Source organism: Rhineura floridana, chromosome 14 (genome assembly GCF_030035675.1).
Source record: "Rhineura floridana isolate rRhiFlo1 chromosome 14, rRhiFlo1.hap2, whole genome shotgun sequence".
Taxonomy (NCBI): Eukaryota; Metazoa; Chordata; class Lepidosauria; order Squamata; family Rhineuridae; genus Rhineura; species Rhineura floridana.
Genome location: NC_084493.1, coordinates 8,789,729 through 8,811,414, shown reverse-complemented (window position 1 = coordinate 8,811,414; position 21,686 = coordinate 8,789,729). Strand labels below are relative to the sequence as shown.

The window sequence follows — 21,686 nt, the reverse complement described above, 5'->3', positions numbered from 1 at the left end:
AGCCACAGCCACTAAAGGGTATTAACAAAGAACAAGCCAGGCAGCAGGAACGGGTGCTGGTGAGAAGGTCCGGATGAGCAATACTTACAATCGTCCAGGTCAAGCAGCGAGATCTCCTTTACCCCTTTCTTGGGGGCTTTTGGAGCAGGTTTGCTGCTGGGAGGCTGGAACAGAAGATTGGGGGAGGGAGAATTAGGAAAGCTGGACTTTGCATGCTCTGCTTTGGTATAGCAAGCCCTAAGCCCCCTCAGTTCTGTCAGGCACAGAACTCCTCATTTTTATTTATATCACTCATTACTTGAAAGTGGATATACCGTACTATGTACTACTAGCAAACTCCAATTCTATGAGTGCCAGTCCTTTGGCAGCCAAAACAGCACCGTCCACACACAAGAGGCAGGAAGTATCAGCAGGCTCAAGGGAATCTTACAAACATACAAACAAATCACTGGGGGGGGGAATCTTCTAAAAAGGGAGACCCCCCCCCCAAAAAGCAGCCCTATGAGGACTGAAGAAGTTCAGTGGTCATAGAATGCTGGCTGCCTATTGGGACAGGAGACAGGAAAGCCAGAGGAATGGAACAGAGTAACTTGGAAGTGGGCACGGCTGACTGGCTGGAACACTGAACGGGAGCACTCCACGCCGCAACATCTTGTTGCAGTCCCCACTTGTAGTATATTATCTCTCCATCACACCCTTCCTTTAGGGAGCTCGGGACTGTATACATGCTTTCCCCCCTCCCCATTTTATCCTCACAACAACCTCTGGGCCTTTGGCCAGTAACCATCTCACAGCCTAAGCTACCTCACAGGGTTGTTGTGAAGATAAAACGGGGGAGGAGAAAAACTGTACACCCCCTTGGAGAAAAAGTGGGATATAAATTGTACTAATTAAATTAACTAAAAAAAGCAATAAAAAACTGGAGATGCCAGGGTTAAAAACAGGACCTTCTACATGCAAAGCATGTGCTCTGCCCTTGCTTTTTACAAGCAAGTAAAAATACTTGTTGTCCAAAGATGACAAAAACAACAAAGGGCCCCTCCAGAGTGTTTTTTTGTGGGTGTATTCTACAACACGTCATTGATGCAATAATAAAAGTGGTGGATTTACACTTGGCAGTCAACACATCATTCCACTTTATTAGATGCAATGCTTCCTGACTGATAACTGCGTTACTGCCGTCTTGACTTGCTCTTTAGTGCAACAAGTGCGGGACCATAACAAACAAACAAACGCAGAAATGTTTGTAGTATAAAAAGTTACAGGATTTCAGCAGGAAGCTGTGGGACATGCACCAATTAGAAATGAAACAGCATGACTGCCCCAAAACTTTTGCAGGCACAAACAATATTGAAAGTGGGACTGTGTACAACCTCCCCGATGCCATCATAAGCATAAATCACCATGAATGCACAATAGAAAGGATACCTAGAGGGGCCCATAGGTGGAATGGTATGAGCAATTAGGAAAAAGCACTGTATAACCAATGCAAATACTGCCTGAGTGGTGGCTCCATGTCAGTGGGGCAGTGGAATCTGCTCCGGCAAGCACCTTGGGCAGCACCTTGAAGTTCGGACTAAAACCCAGAGCAGATTATACTGCCCCACTGACATGGAGCCAACAGCCGCCATTGGTCTGAGCCACAGAATGGGGTGCATTTCTGGACACGAATTGTAAGGCCTGCATGGTGAAGAGGCCTACTGACACCATAAAAATCCGGAGTTCACAGACTTCATGGCATCACTCCCACCCCCACCCCACCCCCGCCCTTCTGGCCACTCACCGTCCTTTTCTTTTTCACCTCCTTCTCCAAGTGGGATTCCTCTGCTTTGGAGCCAGAGTCAGACTCTGATGAGCTGCTCTCAGATAGGCTGTCCTCCTCGGATGAGGATTCTGAGTTCCCTTCCTGCGGTGGCTGCATTTTCCTGCTACGCTCATCTTCCTCCTCCTCCTCCTCCTCACTGGTGTTATTAGAAAGGAACAAGAGGATCAAGACTCGGGCTGTTTCTTTGACATCCATCACGTCTAGTTGGGGTGTGTGTGGCAATTTGTAGATCTCAAGGCTGCATTTGATTCAATATCCCGCCCCCGTCTCTGGTCAAAATTAAACCAGCTTGGCATGGATAGCCGTCTTATTGCTTTAATACAGGGTCTCTATAACAATACTTCCATGCAAATAAGATGTAACACTAGTGGTCACTTAACGAACCCTATTCCAACATTCAAAGGAGTCAAACAGGGATGTGTGCTAGCCCCAGTACTATTTAACATATATATCAATGATATTGTACATAATTGAACACCAGCAGCTACACACCCTCCTATACTAGCCAAGAAATCGAGAAACATCCTTCTATATGCTGATGACATTGCCTTACTAGCTAGAACTCCAATTGATTTGAAGCGACTCCTTGTAAATTAGCAACTTATTGCCACATGGAATCATTGACGATAAATTACCAAAAAACCAAAATTATAGCATTCACTAGGAAAAAAACTAACCACCATTGGCGGATACAAGGAAACAAAATTGAACAAGTCAATTCCTTCAAATATTTGGGGTATGTTATACAAGCGTCAGGCACTTGCCATATTCATAACAAACTCATGATTCTTAATGCCAAGAGAACGATAAAATCACTGTTGGCCTTTTACTTCTCTGTTGGTGGACAATCCTTTTTACCGGCCATTAAAATCTTTAATGCTAAAATAATAGCACAACTAACCTTTGGCTCCCAGGTAAATAAGAATCTTAATTTTAAAGAGTTCGAAACGGTTCAGACCACCTTTCTGAGATCCATATTGGCAATCCCAACATGCGTGTCAAATATCATCCTTAGATTGGAAGCTGGAGTCCAACTAATTGAAACCAAAATATGGTTTTCAAGAATTAGCGCTTGGCTACAACTTATTTTTAATCCTATTGGCTTTGCCCCAGATATTCTAAGTGATAATTTCAAATCCCCATGGGCGGATCTTGTAGTAGATAAACTTAAAACGATAGGCTTTTCACCTCAACTTATTCTTGCCATGGGGTTCCAAACAGCTATAACCAATATACGCCAACGTTTAAAAGACATTGACTACCAACAGCATCTACTACTAATTAAAAATCAAAGACATAACCCTAAATTTTGCACCCCAATGCCATATCTACTAAACTTGGAAATCCCGGAATATCGTAAAGCCTTTTCCCGGATCAGGCTGGATGTTCTACCTTCGGCTCTTATGGAGGGTAGGTTTGCCAAAACTCCATATAAAAACCGAGTCTGCCCTTGTGGAGAGGAAGTAGTTGAAAATAATATACATGTACTTTTTTATTGTCCTTTTTACAATTCTTTAAGACACCAATTGATTGCTCCTCTTTTGTCCACTTTTCAACACAAATCTGAACACTTTGGGTTGGAATTTCTTTTGGATGACACATCTCCCAAGATAACAACTCAGGTTGCAAAATTTAGTGTTGCTGCTCAAAAACTTAGATCCAATATTTTAAAGGGTTCTTCTGGCTGAGAATAGGACTCTATTGGAATGAATATTATTATGAAACAATGTATTCTACACTGTGTTTTTTTTTTTAATGAATTGTATTTTAAAGTCCCATTTTGGATTGTACAGAATTCTTGATAATGTACAACTGTTAGCTGTTTTACTCTGTTTCTGACCAGATGGTCGAATAAACTATCTATCTATCACTGCAATGACATTAGTCTAAATTCTCCTGCAGTTCACCTTGGAACTATTTCGTACCTGTACGGATCTCATCGCTTTCCATTTCTCTTAGGCCTGCTCTACACATGCAGTACAAGGAGGGGGAAATGGGGATGTAGAAGTCGGCTGCACCACTCCAGATGGTATGTGGAGGGAATCACAATTGGAATGCTCTTCTGGGTGGTGAAACTCCTTGCACGTTGAGAACAAGCCCAACAGGAAGACAGCTGACCCAGAGTGGGTCTCTCTGATTGGCATTTGACATGTCCGTTGGAGGACATTCAAAAATGGTATGGCCCATCTGCAGTCTGAAGTGGAGCGGTCTGCTTTGCCACCTCAGCCATCTATTTCCTCATGCGTGTGTGGTCTAGTCTGCATATGCGTGCTTGTACATGTGTGTCTGTGCGCATGTGCATGCAGTGGTGGGCGGTGGCTCCGTGTCAGTGGGGCAGTGAAATCCGCTCCGGGTTTTAGTCTGAACTTTCACAGAGCTGCCCAAGGTGCTAATGCACTTTGGAGAGCTCCTTGAAAGTCTGGACTAACATCCGGTGTGGATTCCACTGCCCCACTGACACGGAGCCATCAGCCGCCATTGCACGCATGTAGGGCCAGACCAAGACATTTTGCTGCCTGGGGCACAGGACAAGATAGCACCACATGGCCAGACAGCCATGAGGACAGCAAGCTACCTTAGGGGATGCAGGCAGGCTACATGGGGCAAAGAGCTCTCTCTGCTCCCCGTCCTCCAGTATCTGCCACCTGAGGCAGCTGTCCCATTTCACCAAACAGTAGGGCTGGACCTCTCTGTGTTGGAAGGTGGTGGGAAGGAAACTGGACTCGCTTGTGTCCATTAGTGTCTGGTGTCAGTTACAGTCCTAGCCATAATTGCCCCACAGCATCCTCAGCAAGGGTGCATCAGCACTGTAAACACATCAGAAGGAGATATCAGCCGTCTCAGGAAAACCTGAGATTTGCAGAACTTCAAAAAAAAGGGGGGGAGGGAAAAATCCCTAAGAGTTCAAAACGAGGTCATCCAGACGCCACAGCATGGACGGCTAGAGTGCAGGACTGTCTCCTGTTGCCTCCTCTGAATGCATATACAGCAAGACCTTCTTCCAGCTGTGCAATGGCACTTCCCCTCCCTCTCCTCTCCCTTTACACCCCCAAATCCATTCTGGATTTCCCCCCAACCCTCCGGAGCAGATCCATTGCGCAAACAGAAGTCCTTAGGCTAATGGATAGCGCCCTTGGCTTGCAATTTCTTTTTTATTTCCTTTGGGGAGGAGGCACAGTATCCCTTTAGAAGTGGCTACTTAACATCGCCTGTTTTCCTCCACTTCTAGTGTCATAGAATTAGTTAGGCTATGTACACTCCATACATTTAAAGCACATTCTTTCCTATACCCTGCTTTGGGCACAGCTCACTGTGAAAAGGCGGCATATAAGCTTAACTACGGCTGTGAATGCACCAGGCATTTAAAGCACATCCCCTCCATTTCCAAAGAATCCTGGGAACTGTAGTTTGCTAAGGTTGCTAGGAATTGTAGCTCTGTGAGGGGTAAACTACGGTTCCTGGGATTCTTTAAATGTATGGTGGGTAAGCAGCCATAGTTATATGCCACCTTTTCACAGTGAACTGTGCCCCATGAAGCTTACAGAAAACACCCACTACTTATCAAATTCCCAGGCTATGGTCTGAAGGCACATGAGGCCAGCTCTCTGCTGAAGCTAAGCAGGGTCGGGTCTGGTCAGTGCCTGGATGGGAGACCGCCTGGGAACCATATGTAAGCCGCCTTGGGTTCCTATCATGAAATGAGAGGCGGGTTATAAATGTAATAAATAAATAAATAAAAATGCTAAACACAGCCCAGGGGGCAGGGAGGGTCCTGCTCCTTGTACCTCCCAGTGCTCTCTAGCGATCCTTTCCTTGGCGCCTCCTTTCTCTTCTTTTTCTTCTCCTCCATCTCTTCCAACTGGTCCTCGCTCTCCTCCTCATCTTCCTCTTCCTCACTGCCAGAACCAGACCCACTCTCGCTGCCGCTGCCACTTTCACTTTCGGACCCACTCACTGTGTCGGGCTCTGGCAAAAGAAAGGAAGCCCCACACTGACAAATGTATGCAACAGGATTTGCAGGTACCTCTTTACTCCTTTCACTGTGCATTCATTTGATTGAAAGCACTTACTTCCTGACTTTCAGTTTAAGTGCAAAACTCACAAGGCAGCTTGCATAAAAGAAAAAAAGATAACTAATACACAGTACATCACAAGAGTAAAAAAAATAAAAATACACAGCTACAGTCTCCTGGCACGTAGATGGCAGAACATAACAGAATCACAAGAGACATAAACTACCTCTCCCATCCTCACCGCCCCAGATTCATATGAATAATTACGTAGTAGGAGTCAAAAATGCAAAATGAAAAAAGATGGGACACAGAAAAATGCAAACGCCTATTATACCATTGGTAGTTACAAAATTCCAGAATGAGATATGCACACCATTGGATGTTCCAAACCTGAGCATAATGAGGCAGAGGCTCCCTACCATGTTCTCTCTGGTTCACATAGATTACAAGTGGGTACCACGTTTTGAAAAAGGCATCATGTTATCTTAATTTGAGATGGCAGGGACTGAAGATGGGATCAAAAAAAAGTATTCCGCTACTGAGCAACGGAACTGGTCCCTTCCCTCCTCACCGCTGTCAGCAGATTCTGTTGCCCCAGACTCTCCCTCCGAATCAGAATAGAAGGGCTTCTCGGCCTTCTCCTTCCTCTTCTCACGGCTGGTGCACTTGGTCCATTCTGGGACCTGGCAGGAGCAAAGAGAGCAAGAGAGACGCATGTCATTGCAAAGGAGAGGGTGAGAGCACAAGGAGGGAGTATGTGAAGAAGTCAGGACCCAGAGAGAGAACAGCCCAGAAGAATGACAGACTTGGGTCCACATCATACCAAAGGAAGTTTATCAGTTCTGCATCGGACAGGGGAAAAAAGGTGTGCAGTGTCACACACTAACATGCAACGTGTCTATTTTGCTGCAGTTGGGAGGAGAGAGGGTTTTTTATGCCATGTGTGTACAAAGCGAAATAGGCATGCATGCATTTGTTGCTCGTTTGGCGTGTGCATGGCATATAGCGTGTACTTCCTACAACCCAGTGAGGCAGATCAGACCAAGAGATCCCCTCCCAAGGGAGGGAAGCTGTAGCAAGCTTTATGGTTGAGTGAGGACTTGAACATTAGGACTTGCTCATGCAGGCCTAATACTGTACCCACAAAGCCCCTGACTCTACGGGCTTTCACTTCTGGAGATTACTGCATTGTTTGAATCCTCACAGATTGTTTTTTAAAGAGGCAAATGCACAAACTTAGCAAGGCAATGTATCTCCCAGTTAAATACAGTTTAGGTGTTTAGCACTGTCAGCTGGATTCCTCAGAAACAGATTTTTGAATGTGTATATGAGTAAAAACAAATATCTCTGCAGCAAAAAAGCACACTTTTTAAAATGATGCACACACGTCTTAGACAGTCATAATCTCAGAAGAGGCATTCCCTCCAAGATGTGAAAGAAAAGAATACCTCTTCTAAGATGTGTCTGTCACCTGTAATTTTTGTAAGTACTTATATTAATTGTAGACAGATCAGATTTATTATCTAATCAAATCTATTGAATCAAATCTTATCCAGATTAATCTATTTTATCTAATCTTATCTAGATTAGATAAGTATAGGACAGACAGACAGATAGACTTGTTGCCCAATGAATTGGGGCAATTTTTAATTGACCAAAAGGCTTATCAAACAATTAGTCCTAATCCCTCCATCAATGAAAGGCAGGAGCCCCAAGTTAGCAAAGACCCCACACTCAGTCACAGCCACACTACAGGGAAGAAAATCTGGAAGACGAAATGGCAGCATGATGAAGATGAGAGGGAACAGCATCACTGCACCCACAAACACTACCTCTATTGGCTCGCCCAGCAGCCCAATGTGGCTTTCTACCGGGCCAACTGACTCTTCCTGAGGGGGGGAAAAAGTGGGGGTGGGTAGGAGTCACAAGAACATAAGAGCCCTGCTGGATCAAACCAGCGGCTCATCTAGCCAGCATCCTGTTTTCATAGTGGCCAATCAGATTTCCCAACAGGAAGCAGAGCGGCTCACTCCCATTGGATAACCAGAGACTGGCGCCTCAGCAGCTGCCATAAACAAGGTCTGGTTCAGGCGTGTGGGGTGGGTCACAGCCCCGGGCTGGTAAGTCCATTTCACAACATTATCAAAGCAATGCCAGCCTTCGGGGCTGCCCACGTCCCACCATCCCTGGACAGAGGACAAGCCAATACCTCCACATTGCGGACGGACGGGTCGGGAGCTTCGCTGGGCCAGTCAGGGAGCTCCTGGTAGCCTACAGCCTTGGCGTTGAGGAGGTGCGAGAGAGAGCCCAGCTGGAAGTGGTCTCGGTCTGCAAGGAACAAGTGAGTCACCAGCGTCCAACAGCACCCACTCCACACAGGCCCACCCAGAATGCAACACAGCAGCCCCTCCCCAACTACTCCTTCTATACACGGTGCCTTCCTACCTTTGAAAGATGATTCCAAGATAGGGGCTGGTTTTGGGGCCAGGAAGAGCTTCTTAGCGTATTTGTTGAGGGTGCCACTCTTCTCGGTGGGCACAATGAGCTGGCGGATGAATCGGGCACGATCTCGGATATCGTAGTTCTGGTCATACTTGGCCAGGTTCAGCACGTACTGAGTCAGCAGCTTGCTCTGTGGAAGACAAGGCCGTGTGGCAAAAGAGGAACTGGGAGCAAGGGTAAGAGGCAGCAGCCAGCTATAAGAGACCTTTCCCTGGCAGTCTCTGATGACTGAGGTAGCAACAAATAAAAATAAAACGGACTTACAGCAAAACAAATGGATTTTTAAAAACTGCTTTAATCATTTTGTTATGTATTTTAATTATGAATGTTTATATTTTAACGTTCGGTTTTTATACTTTGTAAAGCGCTTAGAAGACTATTTTGGCATTAAGCAGTATATTAACAAAATAATAATGTGATGGTTTTCCTGGCAGGTTGCGTCAGGAGGCTGTCCCATTACTTTTTCTGCAGGCAGCCCCTCCCGGCCCCATCTGATCTGCCACTTCCACCCCTGTGGGGAAGGAGGAGGCAGGAAAGGAGAGGGCCCCTGGGCCGAACAAGACAGCGGAGGCCTCAGCAACTGCCTTTCTGAGCAGGACCAGGCTGTGGAGGAGCCACATCATGGGGCAAGAGAGAGGCTGCAGGCTGGGGCAGCCAAAAAAAATTTGCTCACCACAGCCTACAACTTGCTCTGCGGTGTGATGCCTCTTCTCCCTGTTCTTCTTCCTCCCTGCGCTGCTGGGGAGGCTGTTGCTGCAGCCTCCACCCTGTCGTTTGACCTGGAAGAGGGGGCTCCTCTCCTGCCTTCTTTTCTGTGGTAGTGGTGGATTGGCAGTGCTGGTGACACCATGGTGTTTGTGTGTGTGTGTGAGTGAGATATAGAGGGGGGGCGTTGCGACGGGCGTGGCTGCCTCAGGGGGCATGGCATGGAAGGACCATGCACTTCTAAGTTTGCCACTATCCCACTGGATTTATTGTGTATTTTAATTATGGATGTTTATGTTTTAATGTTTGCGTAATCTTTGTAATCTGTTAGAAGCCTATTTTGGCATTAAGTGGTATATAATAATAATAATAATAATGACAATAACAACAACAACAACAACAACAATAATAATAATAATAAATACTTTTAGGGGCAAATAAAAGTAATGGAACGCTCCAGCCAGGCAAAAACACTCAAGGAGCACATGTAGCTGGGGAAGGGTGTGGTACGGAGACAGTCCCTGGGGCCGGATAGAGTTGGAGGGCCACATTTTGTTCATCCCTCAGGCCTGAGGTTCCCCAGCCCTGAAATGTTTTACACCTGGGCCAGTTTATTTTTTTTCACTTTTTCTCTGTTTTTTCTTTCTTTGTTAAATTTGTTATTTTAAAAAATCAACAAAAAAGCACAAAATGAGAGCATATCAAAGAGCCTTGAATATGTAGCCTTGTCGACAAGAACACAGAAACAATCCCACCCACCAAACACTTCAGCAATTGCATACAGCACAAAAAGCCACCACTCATATTTAACCCTCGGAAAGAACTTCACCTGCTTGGAGTTGGTCAAGTACAGCTTAGCTGCCAAGTTGATGACCTGCAGCTTCACAATGTCCTCCTCGCTGGTGAAGGACTTGGCCATCTTGCGCAGCACATCAGGGGCTATCTTGGGCACATGCTCGCAGTACTCGCCAATCAGCCATAAGATGCTGGCCCGGGCCATAGGCACCTATGCACAAGGGAGCAGCATGGCATCTCTCAGACTCCCAGACCTGCCTTTCCCAGCCTCCCTTTCTCATCAGCTTCAACCCACAAGGAAGGAGGAGAGAGTCTTCTGCCAGCTCCTCCCCAGCTCAAGCCCGCACCTGGATGTTGTCAATCAGCTTTGCCATATGTTTGATGATCTCGCTGTGCTGAGCAGGCTGCATCTGCAGGAGTTTCTTAATGACCACCACAGACTCGGCCACGACCAGCTCTAAGTAAAGAGCATCAGATGGGGAAAGTGTTACAGCGACAGGCAAGGATGATCAGTGTTTCTTTCATAGAATCAAAGAGTTGGGAGGGACCCTCAAAAGTCATCTAGTCCAACCCCCCGGCTGATGCAGGAAACCACCACTGCTACAGGATCCCCAATAGGTGGCCGCTGAGACTCTGATGAAGAACCTCTAAGAAAAACAACCAAGTTTGTAGGTCTCATGACTGCATCTCCGGGCAATTTAAAGGGGTGAGCAGCACTCCTCATGGCCAGCTTTAGCATTTCAGCTAGTTCTGCCGCAATAACATTTTACAAGCTATATTCAAATTTGTTCCATTCGTATAGTAAAAACCTGAGCTCTTGCCTTTCAAACCACCCCCTTTGGACCATGCCCACCCAGGGTTTTCCTAGCTATACCGCACAGAATCAGGATCTCACCATCTCGGTTAGATAACAGCTGGACAAGGCCATTGAGACAGGTGTCGCGCACTTTGCCAATGTTGGTGGCGCAGCGGCCAATGGCCTGGATAGTGGCTGCCACGAAGTCTTTATCCATGCTCCGGATGTATGTCTGTGGGAAACAAAAGGGTAGAGAAGCTCTTGGGGAATGCCCATACACAGGCTGGATGTGGCTGGATCTGTGCCATGCAATCTGCAAGCACCATGACCACAGGAAAAGGACCACAGCTCAGGGGTAGAGCCCATGTTTGGCATGCAGAAGGCCCCAGGTTCAATCTCTGGCACCTCCAAAGGATGAGGTAGCAGGTGATGTGGAAAATTCAGGCCTGAGACCCAGTCAGAGCAGGTATAAGGTGGCTTCCTATGCCCCCTAGCCAACTTCTCAGATCCTGCAGAGTTTCCCATTTTTAGGTGGCACAAACCAGGCAGGTAGTCACACTGGCAATGCCCGTTCAGCAAAGACCTAACACATGGCATGATGCCAGTCAAAAAGCCACACTGGAATTTCCCCGGCCTTCATTTCCCCTCCCTTTCCTCTGCTGCATGCCATGCAAAACCCTTGGGACAGTGACCTCTCCTCTTATTCTTTGCAATGTTTGCTGTGCATGAATTACACTGTATCTATCTATCCATAAGCAAGCAAAAACAAATTATGGAATTGCAAAAACAATACGGAGGTCTGTCCCTGTTCAAGGACAGATAAACTGTCCTTTCAGGGGTTTAAAATACACACTGAAAGCACAACCATTGGGATACTGCTCTGACAATTCCAGCCTTTTCACCTTCCTGCTCTCAAGCTTCCAAAAGAAACGCAGGTAATGAAATTGTACTGTCTCCCCTAATGCGTCAAAAATAAAGATATCTCTCAACCTCCCAAAGTCTCTTTCCATTCACAACTCTTTTAGCCATGGTAAGCCAAACGGAGCTTCCTTAATTGGAAGCAGTCTACCCTCTGATTGTAGGGTGCTTTGGTCAAACGACAGAACATGGCTCACACATCTTCACCTGGTATGGCAGCTGGGACCATCTGCAGACTAAGATAGCTTGGCCACAGTAGCTCAAACACTGGTGATTTAAGATTGGATTACTACAATGCATTCTGTGTGGGCCTTCCCTTGCACTTTAATTAGAAATTGCAGTTAGTGAAGAATGCTGCAGCGTGATTGCTGACAGGGCTGAGATTCTGGGTGGCATTTAATGGTAGACTTACTTAGAGCAAAGCTATTGAAGTTAATAAACAGGACTAACATAGGTTCACTAATTTTAATAGGTCTACTCTGAGTAGTACTTAGGTGAATACAACCCATCTGCAGCATATTATACCTCTGCTCAAAGATCTGTACTAGCTGCTGATTTGTTACTTGGCCCAGTTCAAGGTTTTACTACTGGTATTATATACTGATTTATATAATTTTGTTCAGATTTGTATTACTTATTTTTTATTTCATTTTAGTCATTTTACTATTTTTTAAGAGAAATAATATTTCCCTTTCAAAGGGACAATTTGATTTGCCAAGGAAATTCAACATTCTATGTTTTCTCACGTTGTAGTTTATTTGTGTCCTAGATGATGTCCATTTCTGATACCTTATCTTTTATAATGTTAAACTCTGTCTCGTAATGGTCTACTGACTAGAAACCAATAAATAAATGTGAAACTATAAAGCCCTTAACAGCTTGGGACCAATTTCCTTAAAAGGATCACCTTGCCCCAAACACGCCTAGTCCACTGCTTTGATCTGCAGAAATTACACTTTTACAAGTGCCACATAAGTGTCACATAATATCCGTTTCACGTTTGCAAGGAGTCAGTCTTTAGCATGGCAGCAACAGTGCTTTGGAACTCCCTGTCTATTGACATTACGCAGGTGTCTATTGCTTTAGAAAACTTTTTTTCTTCCAGCAAGCCTACTCAGACATATAATTTAGTTATCTATATTAGTTTTACTGATCTTATCTGTGTTTTAATGACCAAAAACAAATTGACATAAAACCATTTAACTGTTTTGTAGATTTTAGCTGGTCGCTGCTGAAATAATAGATTTTTGATTCTGGGCCAGATAGACTCTTAAATTTGATCTAGTAAGTAAGGTAATCTTTGCATTTTTAAATTGGAAGTACCAACATGGCCCCATAGATTGTGTGGCATTAAAAAAACACCCCAATTTAAATCCAAGCACTCCATCTTAACTGGGTTGTAGAATACACTGCAAGGAACATTTTAAAACTTTGCCAGGTTGCTTTGGATGGGCAATGCTTTTTAACCTCACTGTAGGTTTCCTCCCTGGAGATGCTGGCAATTTGAGCCAGCAGAAAGACGTTCCTAGCACTCTGCAGATTATACCACCTCCTGTTCCTATGCCGTGATCTGCCTCCAGCCCACTGGCCCTGATGTACCTGGAACTCACGCAGGATGGTAGAAATGTTGGTCTCGTTTGCAAGGTTGGTCAGAACTTCCAGCTGGCAGAAGAGAAATAAAAGGAGGAGTTACTGCAGGCAACACAAATCCACTGTGCATAGATCCCATAATGCTTATATCTGTGTAGGGGAACCTCAGGCTTGAGGATCGAATGTAGCCCTCTCTATCTAGTCCTTGGAATTCTTCCCAGACCACTCCCCCTCTCCCTAGGCCACACCCCTCACTTACCCTGCCCCTCTCTCTCTCTGACACACACACACACACACTTGAACTCTGATAATGCCTCTTCCTTGTCTGGATGGTAGATAAAGAGGGGAGTCTGAGGATGTATAAAAACTAGTCTACTGTACTAAAATTTGCGTAGGAACATAGAAAGCTGCCTTATACTGAGTCAGATGCACTCGTCTGTCTAGCTCAGTATTGTCTACACTGACTGGCAGCAGCTCTTCCGGCTTTCAGGCAGGAATCTCTCCCAGCCCTACCTGGAGACACCAGGGATTGAACTTGGGACTTTCTGCATGCAAGACAGATGTTCTACCACTGAGCCATGACCCCCTAAAAGGCACATATCCCACTGCCAATCCTTGGGGCATCCCACTTTCTACATCATAGAAACAATATAGGAGACAGCTTGAGTGCAGATGGAGACAAACTCCTGATGGCTGCAATTATACACTGGTAAGTGCTTATTCTAAACTGTATTTAGGAGCTGTGAGGGCAGCAAAAAAACAATATTTTGCTGCCACTATTAAATCATCCATTTGCCGTCCAGCGGAGCTTTTCAGAATTGTTCGAGGGCTATTACACTCTGGCCCTAGGGACACGGTAGAACCATCTGAGGCCCGCTGTAACGAATTTGCTAAGCACTTCCAGAAAAAAATCTTTTGCATCCACCAGGACTTGGACTCCAATGTTATAGCAGTTGAATCAAAGGAGGTATCCAGAGCACAGCCTTGTCCTGATTGTTTGGATGAGTTTCAGTTGGTGCAGCTCGAGGACGTTGACAAGGTGCTTGGACAGGTGCGCGCAACCACTTCTGTTCTGGACCCTTGCCCCTCATGGCTAATAAAAGCTAGCAGGGATGGAACAGCCGGTTGGGCCAGGGAGGTGATTAATGCCTCATTGCGAGAGGGAGTGGTCCCTGGCTGCCTAAAAGAGGCGGTAGTGAGACCACTTCCGAAAAAATCTTCCCTAGACCCAGAAGATCTTAATAACTGTAGACCGGTGGCAAATGTCCCATTCCTGGGCAAGGTCCGTGAACGAGTGGTTGCTAGCCAGCTCCAGACACTCTTGGATGAGACCGATTATCTGGATCCATTTCAGTCGGGTTTCAGGCCTGGGTTTGGCACGGAGACAGCCTTGGCTGCCCTGTATGATGACCTTTGTCGGGAGAAAGACAGGGGGAGTGTGACTCTGCTGATTCTCCTTGATCTCTCAGCGGCTTTTGATACCATCGACCATGGTATCCTTCTGGGGAGACTCGCTGATCTGGAAGTAGGAGGCACTGCTTGGCGGTGGTTCTGCTCCTACTTGGCGGGTCATCTCCAGAAGGTAGTGCTTGGGGAACACTGTTCGGCACCCTGGGTTCTCCAGTATGGAGTGCCGCAGGGGTCAGTTCTGTCCCCCATGCTTTTTAACATCTACATGAAGCCGTTGGGTACGGTCATCAGGAGCTTTGGAGTGCGTTGCCATCAGAATGCTGATGACACGCAGCTCTATTTCTCCTTTTCATCTTCTTCAGGTGAGGGTGTGAATGTGCTGAACCGTTGCCTGGCTGCGACAATGGACTGGATGAGAACTAATAAACTGAGGCTTAATCCAGACAAGACTGAGATGCTGCTAGTGGGAGGTTCTTCTGACCAGATGGTGGATGTTTAACCTGTTCTGGATGGGGTCGCACTCCCCCTGAAGGAGCAGGTTCGCAGCCTGGGAGTTTTCCTAGATTCATCCCTGTCACTTGAGGCTCAGGTAGCCTTGGTGGCCCGGAATGCTTTCTACCAACTTCGGTTGGTGGCCCAGCTGCGCCCCTATCTGGACAGGGAAAATCTCGCTCCAGTTGTTCATGCTCTGGTAACCTCCAAATTGGATTACTGCAATGCGCTCTACATGGGGCTGCCTTTGAAGACGGTTCGGAAATTGCAGCTCTTGCAAAATGCAGCGGCCAGACTGTTGACAGGGACAAGGCGGTCCAAACATACAACACCGATTCTGGCCCGCTTGCATTGGCTGCCTATATGTTTCCAGGCTCGATTCAAAGTGTTGGTTTTAACCTATAAAGCCTTACACGGCTTGGGACCACACTACCTGATGGAACGCCTCTCCCGATATGAACCTACCCGTACACTGCGCACAACATCGAAGACCCTCCTCCGGGTGCCTCCTCAGAGGGAGGCTCGGAGGATGACAACAAGAAAGAGGGCCTTCTCAGTGGTGGCCCCAGAATTGTGGAACGATCTTCCTGATGAGGCACGCCTGGCGCCAACATTACTATCCTTTCGGCGCCAGGTTAAAACTTTCCTCTTCTCCCAAGCATGTTAGTATTTTAGTATTTTAATGTGTGTTTTGTCTGTTTTAAACTGTTTGAAATTTTGAGGTTTTGGATGTTGTTTTAAAATTGTTTAAATATGTGTTTTAATTGTAGATGGAGGTTTTTAGTTTGTGCACCGCCCAGAGAGCTTCGGCTATGGGGCGGTATAGAAATTTAATAAAATAAAAAAAATAAAAAAAAATCCCTCCATGGGGCAAACTGCCCATTTACTCCTACTCTCTGCTTTCTGTTTCTTAGCCAGTTCCTCATCCACATAAGAGGACCTCTCCTCTTGTTCCATGACTACTAAGTCTGCTCAGGAGTCCTCAGTGAGGTTTTTAAAAGTCTAAGTACACAGTGTTTGCTCGATCACCCGGGATAGTGTAAGCCCATCTGCTCTTTGGATCTCAGCCAAAAGCTGCAGGGTTGCATTAATTCAATGTTTAACACCAGATCTTTATCCTTCATTGCAGTGATAGCTCTAACTGATTTTTCCTCTGGCCCCACTCGCCACTGGATGCGGCCCTCAGAAGGTTGCCCAGAAGGGCAACATGGATGGCTTTAAAAGAGGACTGACCAAATTCATAGAGGCTACTAGCCATGACGGCTGTGTTCTATGTCCACTGTCGGAGGCAGTATGCTTCTGAATACCAGTTGCTGGAAACTGCAGGAGGGGAGCACTGTTGCCCTCAGGTCCTGCTTGCGGGCATCCCAGAAAAGGCATCTGGTTGGCCACTGTGAGGACAGGAGGCTGGATTAGATGTGCCTTTGGCCTGATCTAGCCGGGCTCTTCATGGTCTTATGCTTTTGGCCTGTTTTGTGGTGCTCATCTTTCAGTGGGGTGGGAAGGATTTGTCCTTTTTAATAGTACTGTCAGATAGTCACTTTAGGAAGTTTGTTTATCGGATCCTGGTTCTTTTTATATCGGGGTTTTAAAATGATTTTAAAAAATGCTGTTTGTATTTTACTTATTTGTAAATGGGACTTTTTATGACACTAATTTTATTTTATTATTTATTAGATTTATATCCCGCCCTTCCTCCCAGTAGGAGCCCAGGACGGCACTTTCTACAAAAAAAAAATCATGACAATAATACAAGTGAGTGATCGCAGCGTCTCCAGAGCGGCACAGCAGCCATGTAGCAGGAAGGATTTGAGCACCTAACACACCTTGAGGATCTTGATCTGGGTGGGATCAGTTGATCTGATGTAGAAGCTTTTCAGGTACGGTTCAAACATTCCCTGCAGAGAAACAGAAGCAGTAGGATCAGGTCCTCCAGAAAATCCCATGGTCAGCTCTAGGCTTACAAGGGGATATGGAGAAGTTCTCCCCAAGGCATCTGGGCTGCTCTATCATTGGTTCAAGAGCAGTCTACTCTGAGTACAGCAGAAGCTGCTGTAGCATTGCAGACCACCAGAGTCCTGGCACCCCACGCCTCCCACCTGACACAAATCCCATTTCAAAAAGGAAACAGACACTCACCCTGCGCTTGATGGACATGGTAGCCACGTTCTGAAGCACAACATATTGCACCTCACTGCCATAATAGGAGAGAGACAAGGATTTGTCAATGAGACAGGAATACTGCAGGATCCATTGCCAGCAGATATAACGATGACCACTATTAGTGTGGTTGTTTTTAAAAAGGAAGGTTTAGACCAGGTGTGGGGAGCCTTTGGCCCTCCAGATGCTGAAGTTCAACTCCTGCCAGCTCCAGCAAACATGGCCAATGGCCGGGATGATCGGAGTCGTAGCTCAGCAACATCTGGAGGGCCAAAGATGCCCCACATCTGGTTTAGACAAATGCATGGAAGGCAGGTCTGCCAATGGCTATTAGCTGGAACCGACAAATTCAGCCTCCAAATTCAGAGAGACAGTATGCCTCTGATTAGCAGATGCTGGGACAAACAGAGGATTTTTTCCCTCCAGAATTCTTTGTATTGTTTGCATATCTCTCAGGAACTGCTGGTCTAGAACCAGAAGCCCCCCAGTTTCTATGTGATTACACACCATAGCTATAGCTGCATCTCCCTGATACAAGCTACAGATGTTGTTGGACTACAACTCCCATCATCCCTGACCATTGGCTATGGTAGCCGGGGGCTGATGGGAGTCAGAGTTCAAATGGCTTCAGGGCCAAAGTTTATTACTAATTCTTTTGTATGCTACCTTTCCTCCAAGGAGCTCCCAGTGGCCTACATGGCTCTCCCCACCCTCTCCATTTTATCCTCTCAAGAGCCCTGTGAGGTAGGTTAGGCTGAGAGACTATGAGCGACCCAAGGTCACCCAGCAAGCTTCACTGCAGAGCAAGTATTTGAACTCTGGTCGCTCAGGTCCCAGCCCAGTCCTCCAACCAGTACAAATTGGCTCAGGGCAGGCGTGACCCTGTCCACCGTGGCTGGCCATTGACTCTGGCCACAGGATGGGCTTTAAAAGGTTTGTCCAAGCTGGGACTTTGCCTGGGCGCTTTGTCAGAATAAATAATTTATTTTTTGGAATCTCCGAGGATTATTTCTCTTTTTGGCTCATCTGGGCAATACAGTATTTCTGGGCTTCTGACTTGTCCTCACCCTTGCCTTGTTCCTTGGCTCTAAGTCAGGGGTGGGGAACTTGCGGTCTTCCCAACGTTGTTGGACTCGCAACTCCCATCACCCCTAGCCAGCATGGCTAATGGTCAGAGATGATGGGAACTCAAGTCCAGCAACGCCGGGAGAGCCACAAGTTCCTTATCTCTGCTCTGACTCTTCTTGGTTCCCAATGACAATGCTAGAGACAAAATGTTGGACTAAAGGGAACTCTGGTCTGATCTAGCAAGGCAGTTTCTTATGTTCTTAATAATGCTGATAAGCTTCTCAATGAGGCCTCTCTGCTTGTCCAGACTTATTTTCCAAGTGTGGAAATGGTACCATCTGTACACAAGAGAGAAATATCAGCAGGTTAGGGAGAACCTCAAAGTTTGTAGAAGTAAAAAAAAATATCCTAAATGTAAGGGGAACACCTCAAAAAAAGCAAAGGGCATGCTCAGTGACCCACAGAACACTGACTGATTGTTTGAAAAGGGGCGGCAGGGGAGAAAACTAGGAAGGGTTGGAATGGAATAACTTGGAAAACAGCATGGCAGGCTAGCTGGAACCCTGGACAAGAGCACTTCATACCGCACCATTTTATTGCATGTCCCACTTGTCCCCTTCTAATGACCAGAGGTAAAGCCACGAAAAATGCAGGCACGGCAAACATAGCAAGTTGTAGCCTACAGATGAGTGTTTCCTTAATGCTCACAAAAATGCTCAGCTCTGCCCTGTCCTTGGGATGCTTCCCAAGAATACCAGGAGGAGAAAAGAGACATTAGGATGGGGATGCATGGGAGGGAGGCAAGTTGCAGACCTGTGGCTTCGGAGGAGACGCACCAGTGCCTTAGCAATGACCCCAACCTCAGCCTTTGGAGCAAGGTGGAAGTAGAGCTGAGCAACAGACATCACCACCTGCAGAGAGAAAGGATTTGTGCCACAAGGGCTCAACAGCAAGAAAACAGGATATGCTTACACGGGGGGGGGGGAAGATGTATCTACCAACAGGGGGCAGTGTTCCAAGTTCCAGGTTTTTTGCACTGGGCTGTAGATCTTCTACCCATTCCCCCTTCCATGTTTGGAAAACTGTTTTTAAACTTTGCTTCCAGAGCTGCTGAGCATACTACAAAGCAGCACCCGCCATCATAATATGCATAGACATATAATCAGCATATGCAAATTTTATGCAGATCTGCACTGCGGACCATTGCCTTTCATTGCTTGTACTTGCGAAGAGATGGGTTGTCTCACACTCATCTTGCCTGCACCCAGTGGAGGCTGGCGGCTTCAATGTCAGTGGGACAGCGAATCTGCTCTGGGCTTTAGTCCGAACTTTCAAGGCACTATCCATGGTGCTTTCAACTTTCAGCACCTTGGGCAGCTCCTTGAAAGTTCCGACTAAAACCTGGAGCTGCTTCACTGCCCCAGTGACATTAAAGCCACCAGCCTCCACTGCCTGCACCCATTTCATTGACCGTGGAGGTAAGGGGAGTTCTGTTACTCTCAAGAAGCTCTGTTTCCCCCAGAGAGGAAGAACAGAGGAGGGCTCACCGCAGCGTTGCGGCTCTGCAGCAGGGGTTTGGTGTTGCGCAGAAGCAGGCGGTGGTCAGGGTCCATGACGTAAGGCTTGCGTTTCACCAAGGAGGCAGGCTCTCCGTTGTCGTCCTTTGAGTCTTCCTCTTCGGAGCCGTAAAAAGCTTTCTCAGCACTCTCTTCCAGGAGGGACTCCTGCCAGACCCAACGGGAACCGGAGGCACACAATGCGGATGGTGCAAAAGGGTTGCTGTCCTTTTTGCCATCCCATTCACACACGCAACATGCACCACTTCACTTGCTTCTAACCCATCCCGTCCCCAGAATACGGTGGGAAACCCGTCCAGTTTGCCATTGGTCCACCATGCCCAGACTGTCTACACTGATTGGCAGCACCTCTAAAGGGCTTCAGACTGGGTCCTCTCCCAGCCCTATCTGGAGATGCCGGGGCTTGAACCCGGGACCTTCTGCATGCAGGTCAAATGCTCTACCACTCAGCTATGGCTTTTCCCCTAAAAACGTCCTGGCGCAGAAAAGGCCACTGAGGGCTGCAAGTGGCCCTTGAGCTGCAAGCAGCCCTTGCCCCAGATTTAGGAGAACTCATCTCCAGCCTCCGGCACATCCACATACACCCCGACAAGCTCCTCTCTTATCTGATCCTCTGCTCACATTCTGGTTGGGGCTGAGGAACTGGGTGCGGGCATAGCGCGTCAGCATGTTGATGATCACCACCTGGCCCCACTCTTCCACGTCAATCAGCAGGTTGCACAGCTTGCGGTAGTTCTTGTGGATGAGGTCGATGCGCTCCGGGCAAACTTCCTCAAAGGCCATCACGACGCTGCCAGCCACCAGCTGACCAAGACAAACAAGCAGGGGGAAACCGATTCTCACCAACGCAAAGACTGTGTTGGGCTCATACAGCCTGAAGAGGGGCAATGTTTTCAGAACTCTTCTTCGGCTAACTAAAACTAAGGGGTTGTATTCACTGGTCGTCCTACTCAGAGTAGACCCACTGAAGTTAATAAAGATAGGGTTGAATTCAACTAAGTCCTACTCAGAGCAGACCCACTGAAGTTAATAAAGATAGGGTTGAATTCAACTAAGTCCTACTCTGAGTAGACCCATTGAAGCTAATAAAGATAGGGTTGAATTCAAGTAAGTCCTACTCAGAGTAGACCCATTGAAATTAATGGACCTAAGTTTGGCTTGTCTATTCATTTCAAGTCTGAGTAGGAGTAGCACTGGATTCCCACCTGGTATGGAACAGATGCCAGTTCGGCACCAAATCAATAGCAAAAATAGAATTAATAGGGAAGTAGCAGCCTCTTTTACAATCCCAACCAGGCTAAACTTTGCCGCTCTGCTTGGAAAATTCAGCACAAAGAGCCTTAGTACTGGGGAGGGAAGAGAACCTTTAAATACATTTTAAAAAAACACTTCCACAGAAGTAACTGTTGTGTTAGTGAGTTGCAGCAAAACGTACAAAAAGACTCTTGTAACAACTTAAAAGCAGTCTTTCCCAACCTTTGGGTCCCCAGCTCTTGTTGGATTTGAACTCCCATCAGCCCCAGTCAGCATGGCCAATGGTTAAGGGAGATGCGAGTTGGAGACCAAGAGCTGGAGGACCACAGGCCCCCCATCATCTGTGAAAACGTATGCCAGAATAAATTGGTTAGCCTTTAAAGATACCACAAGACCCTTGGGGTTTTTTTTTATCAACTCATTTCCCCTTCCTCCCAAAAAACGCCCTTCAGTGTTGCCAGCCTTACTCACCGTCGTCTTATCTGCAAGCAGCTTCTCAATGACCTCTATTAATTGGTCCTTCTGGTCTGAATCAAGGCTGCAAAGACAAAAGACAAAACCACTGTGTGGATAAGTGTCGT

At 46.7% G+C, this 21,686-nt stretch overlaps 1 protein-coding gene across 5 annotated transcripts in view; it reads right to left on the bottom strand.

Moving 5' to 3' along the window:
* The window catches only part of AP3B2 (adaptor related protein complex 3 subunit beta 2), a 76,450-nt gene that overhangs the window by 22,254 nt on the left and 32,510 nt on the right, over positions 1 to 21,686 (bottom strand). For all 5 annotated transcript variants that reach the window (XM_061595109.1, XM_061595111.1, XM_061595107.1 and 2 more), the window contains 16 exons: positions 21,577 to 21,643; positions 20,473 to 20,655; positions 19,822 to 19,998; positions 19,088 to 19,185; positions 17,186 to 17,240; positions 16,873 to 16,944; positions 13,154 to 13,216; positions 10,736 to 10,868; positions 10,188 to 10,297; positions 9,875 to 10,051; positions 8,284 to 8,470; positions 8,048 to 8,166; positions 6,410 to 6,521; positions 5,611 to 5,791; positions 1,784 to 1,961; positions 89 to 164 (listed from right to left, as the gene is read on the bottom strand). In XM_061595109.1, the coding sequence (XP_061451093.1) occupies positions 89 to 164; positions 1,784 to 1,961; positions 5,611 to 5,791; positions 6,410 to 6,521; positions 8,048 to 8,166; positions 8,284 to 8,470; positions 9,875 to 10,051; positions 10,188 to 10,297; positions 10,736 to 10,868; positions 13,154 to 13,216; positions 16,873 to 16,944; positions 17,186 to 17,240; positions 19,088 to 19,185; positions 19,822 to 19,998; positions 20,473 to 20,655; positions 21,577 to 21,643 (1,988 nt within the window). The remainder of the gene's footprint in view (positions 1 to 88; positions 165 to 1,783; positions 1,962 to 5,610; positions 5,792 to 6,409; positions 6,522 to 8,047; positions 8,167 to 8,283; positions 8,471 to 9,874; positions 10,052 to 10,187; positions 10,298 to 10,735; positions 10,869 to 13,153; positions 13,217 to 16,872; positions 16,945 to 17,185; positions 17,241 to 19,087; positions 19,186 to 19,821; positions 19,999 to 20,472; positions 20,656 to 21,576; positions 21,644 to 21,686) is intronic.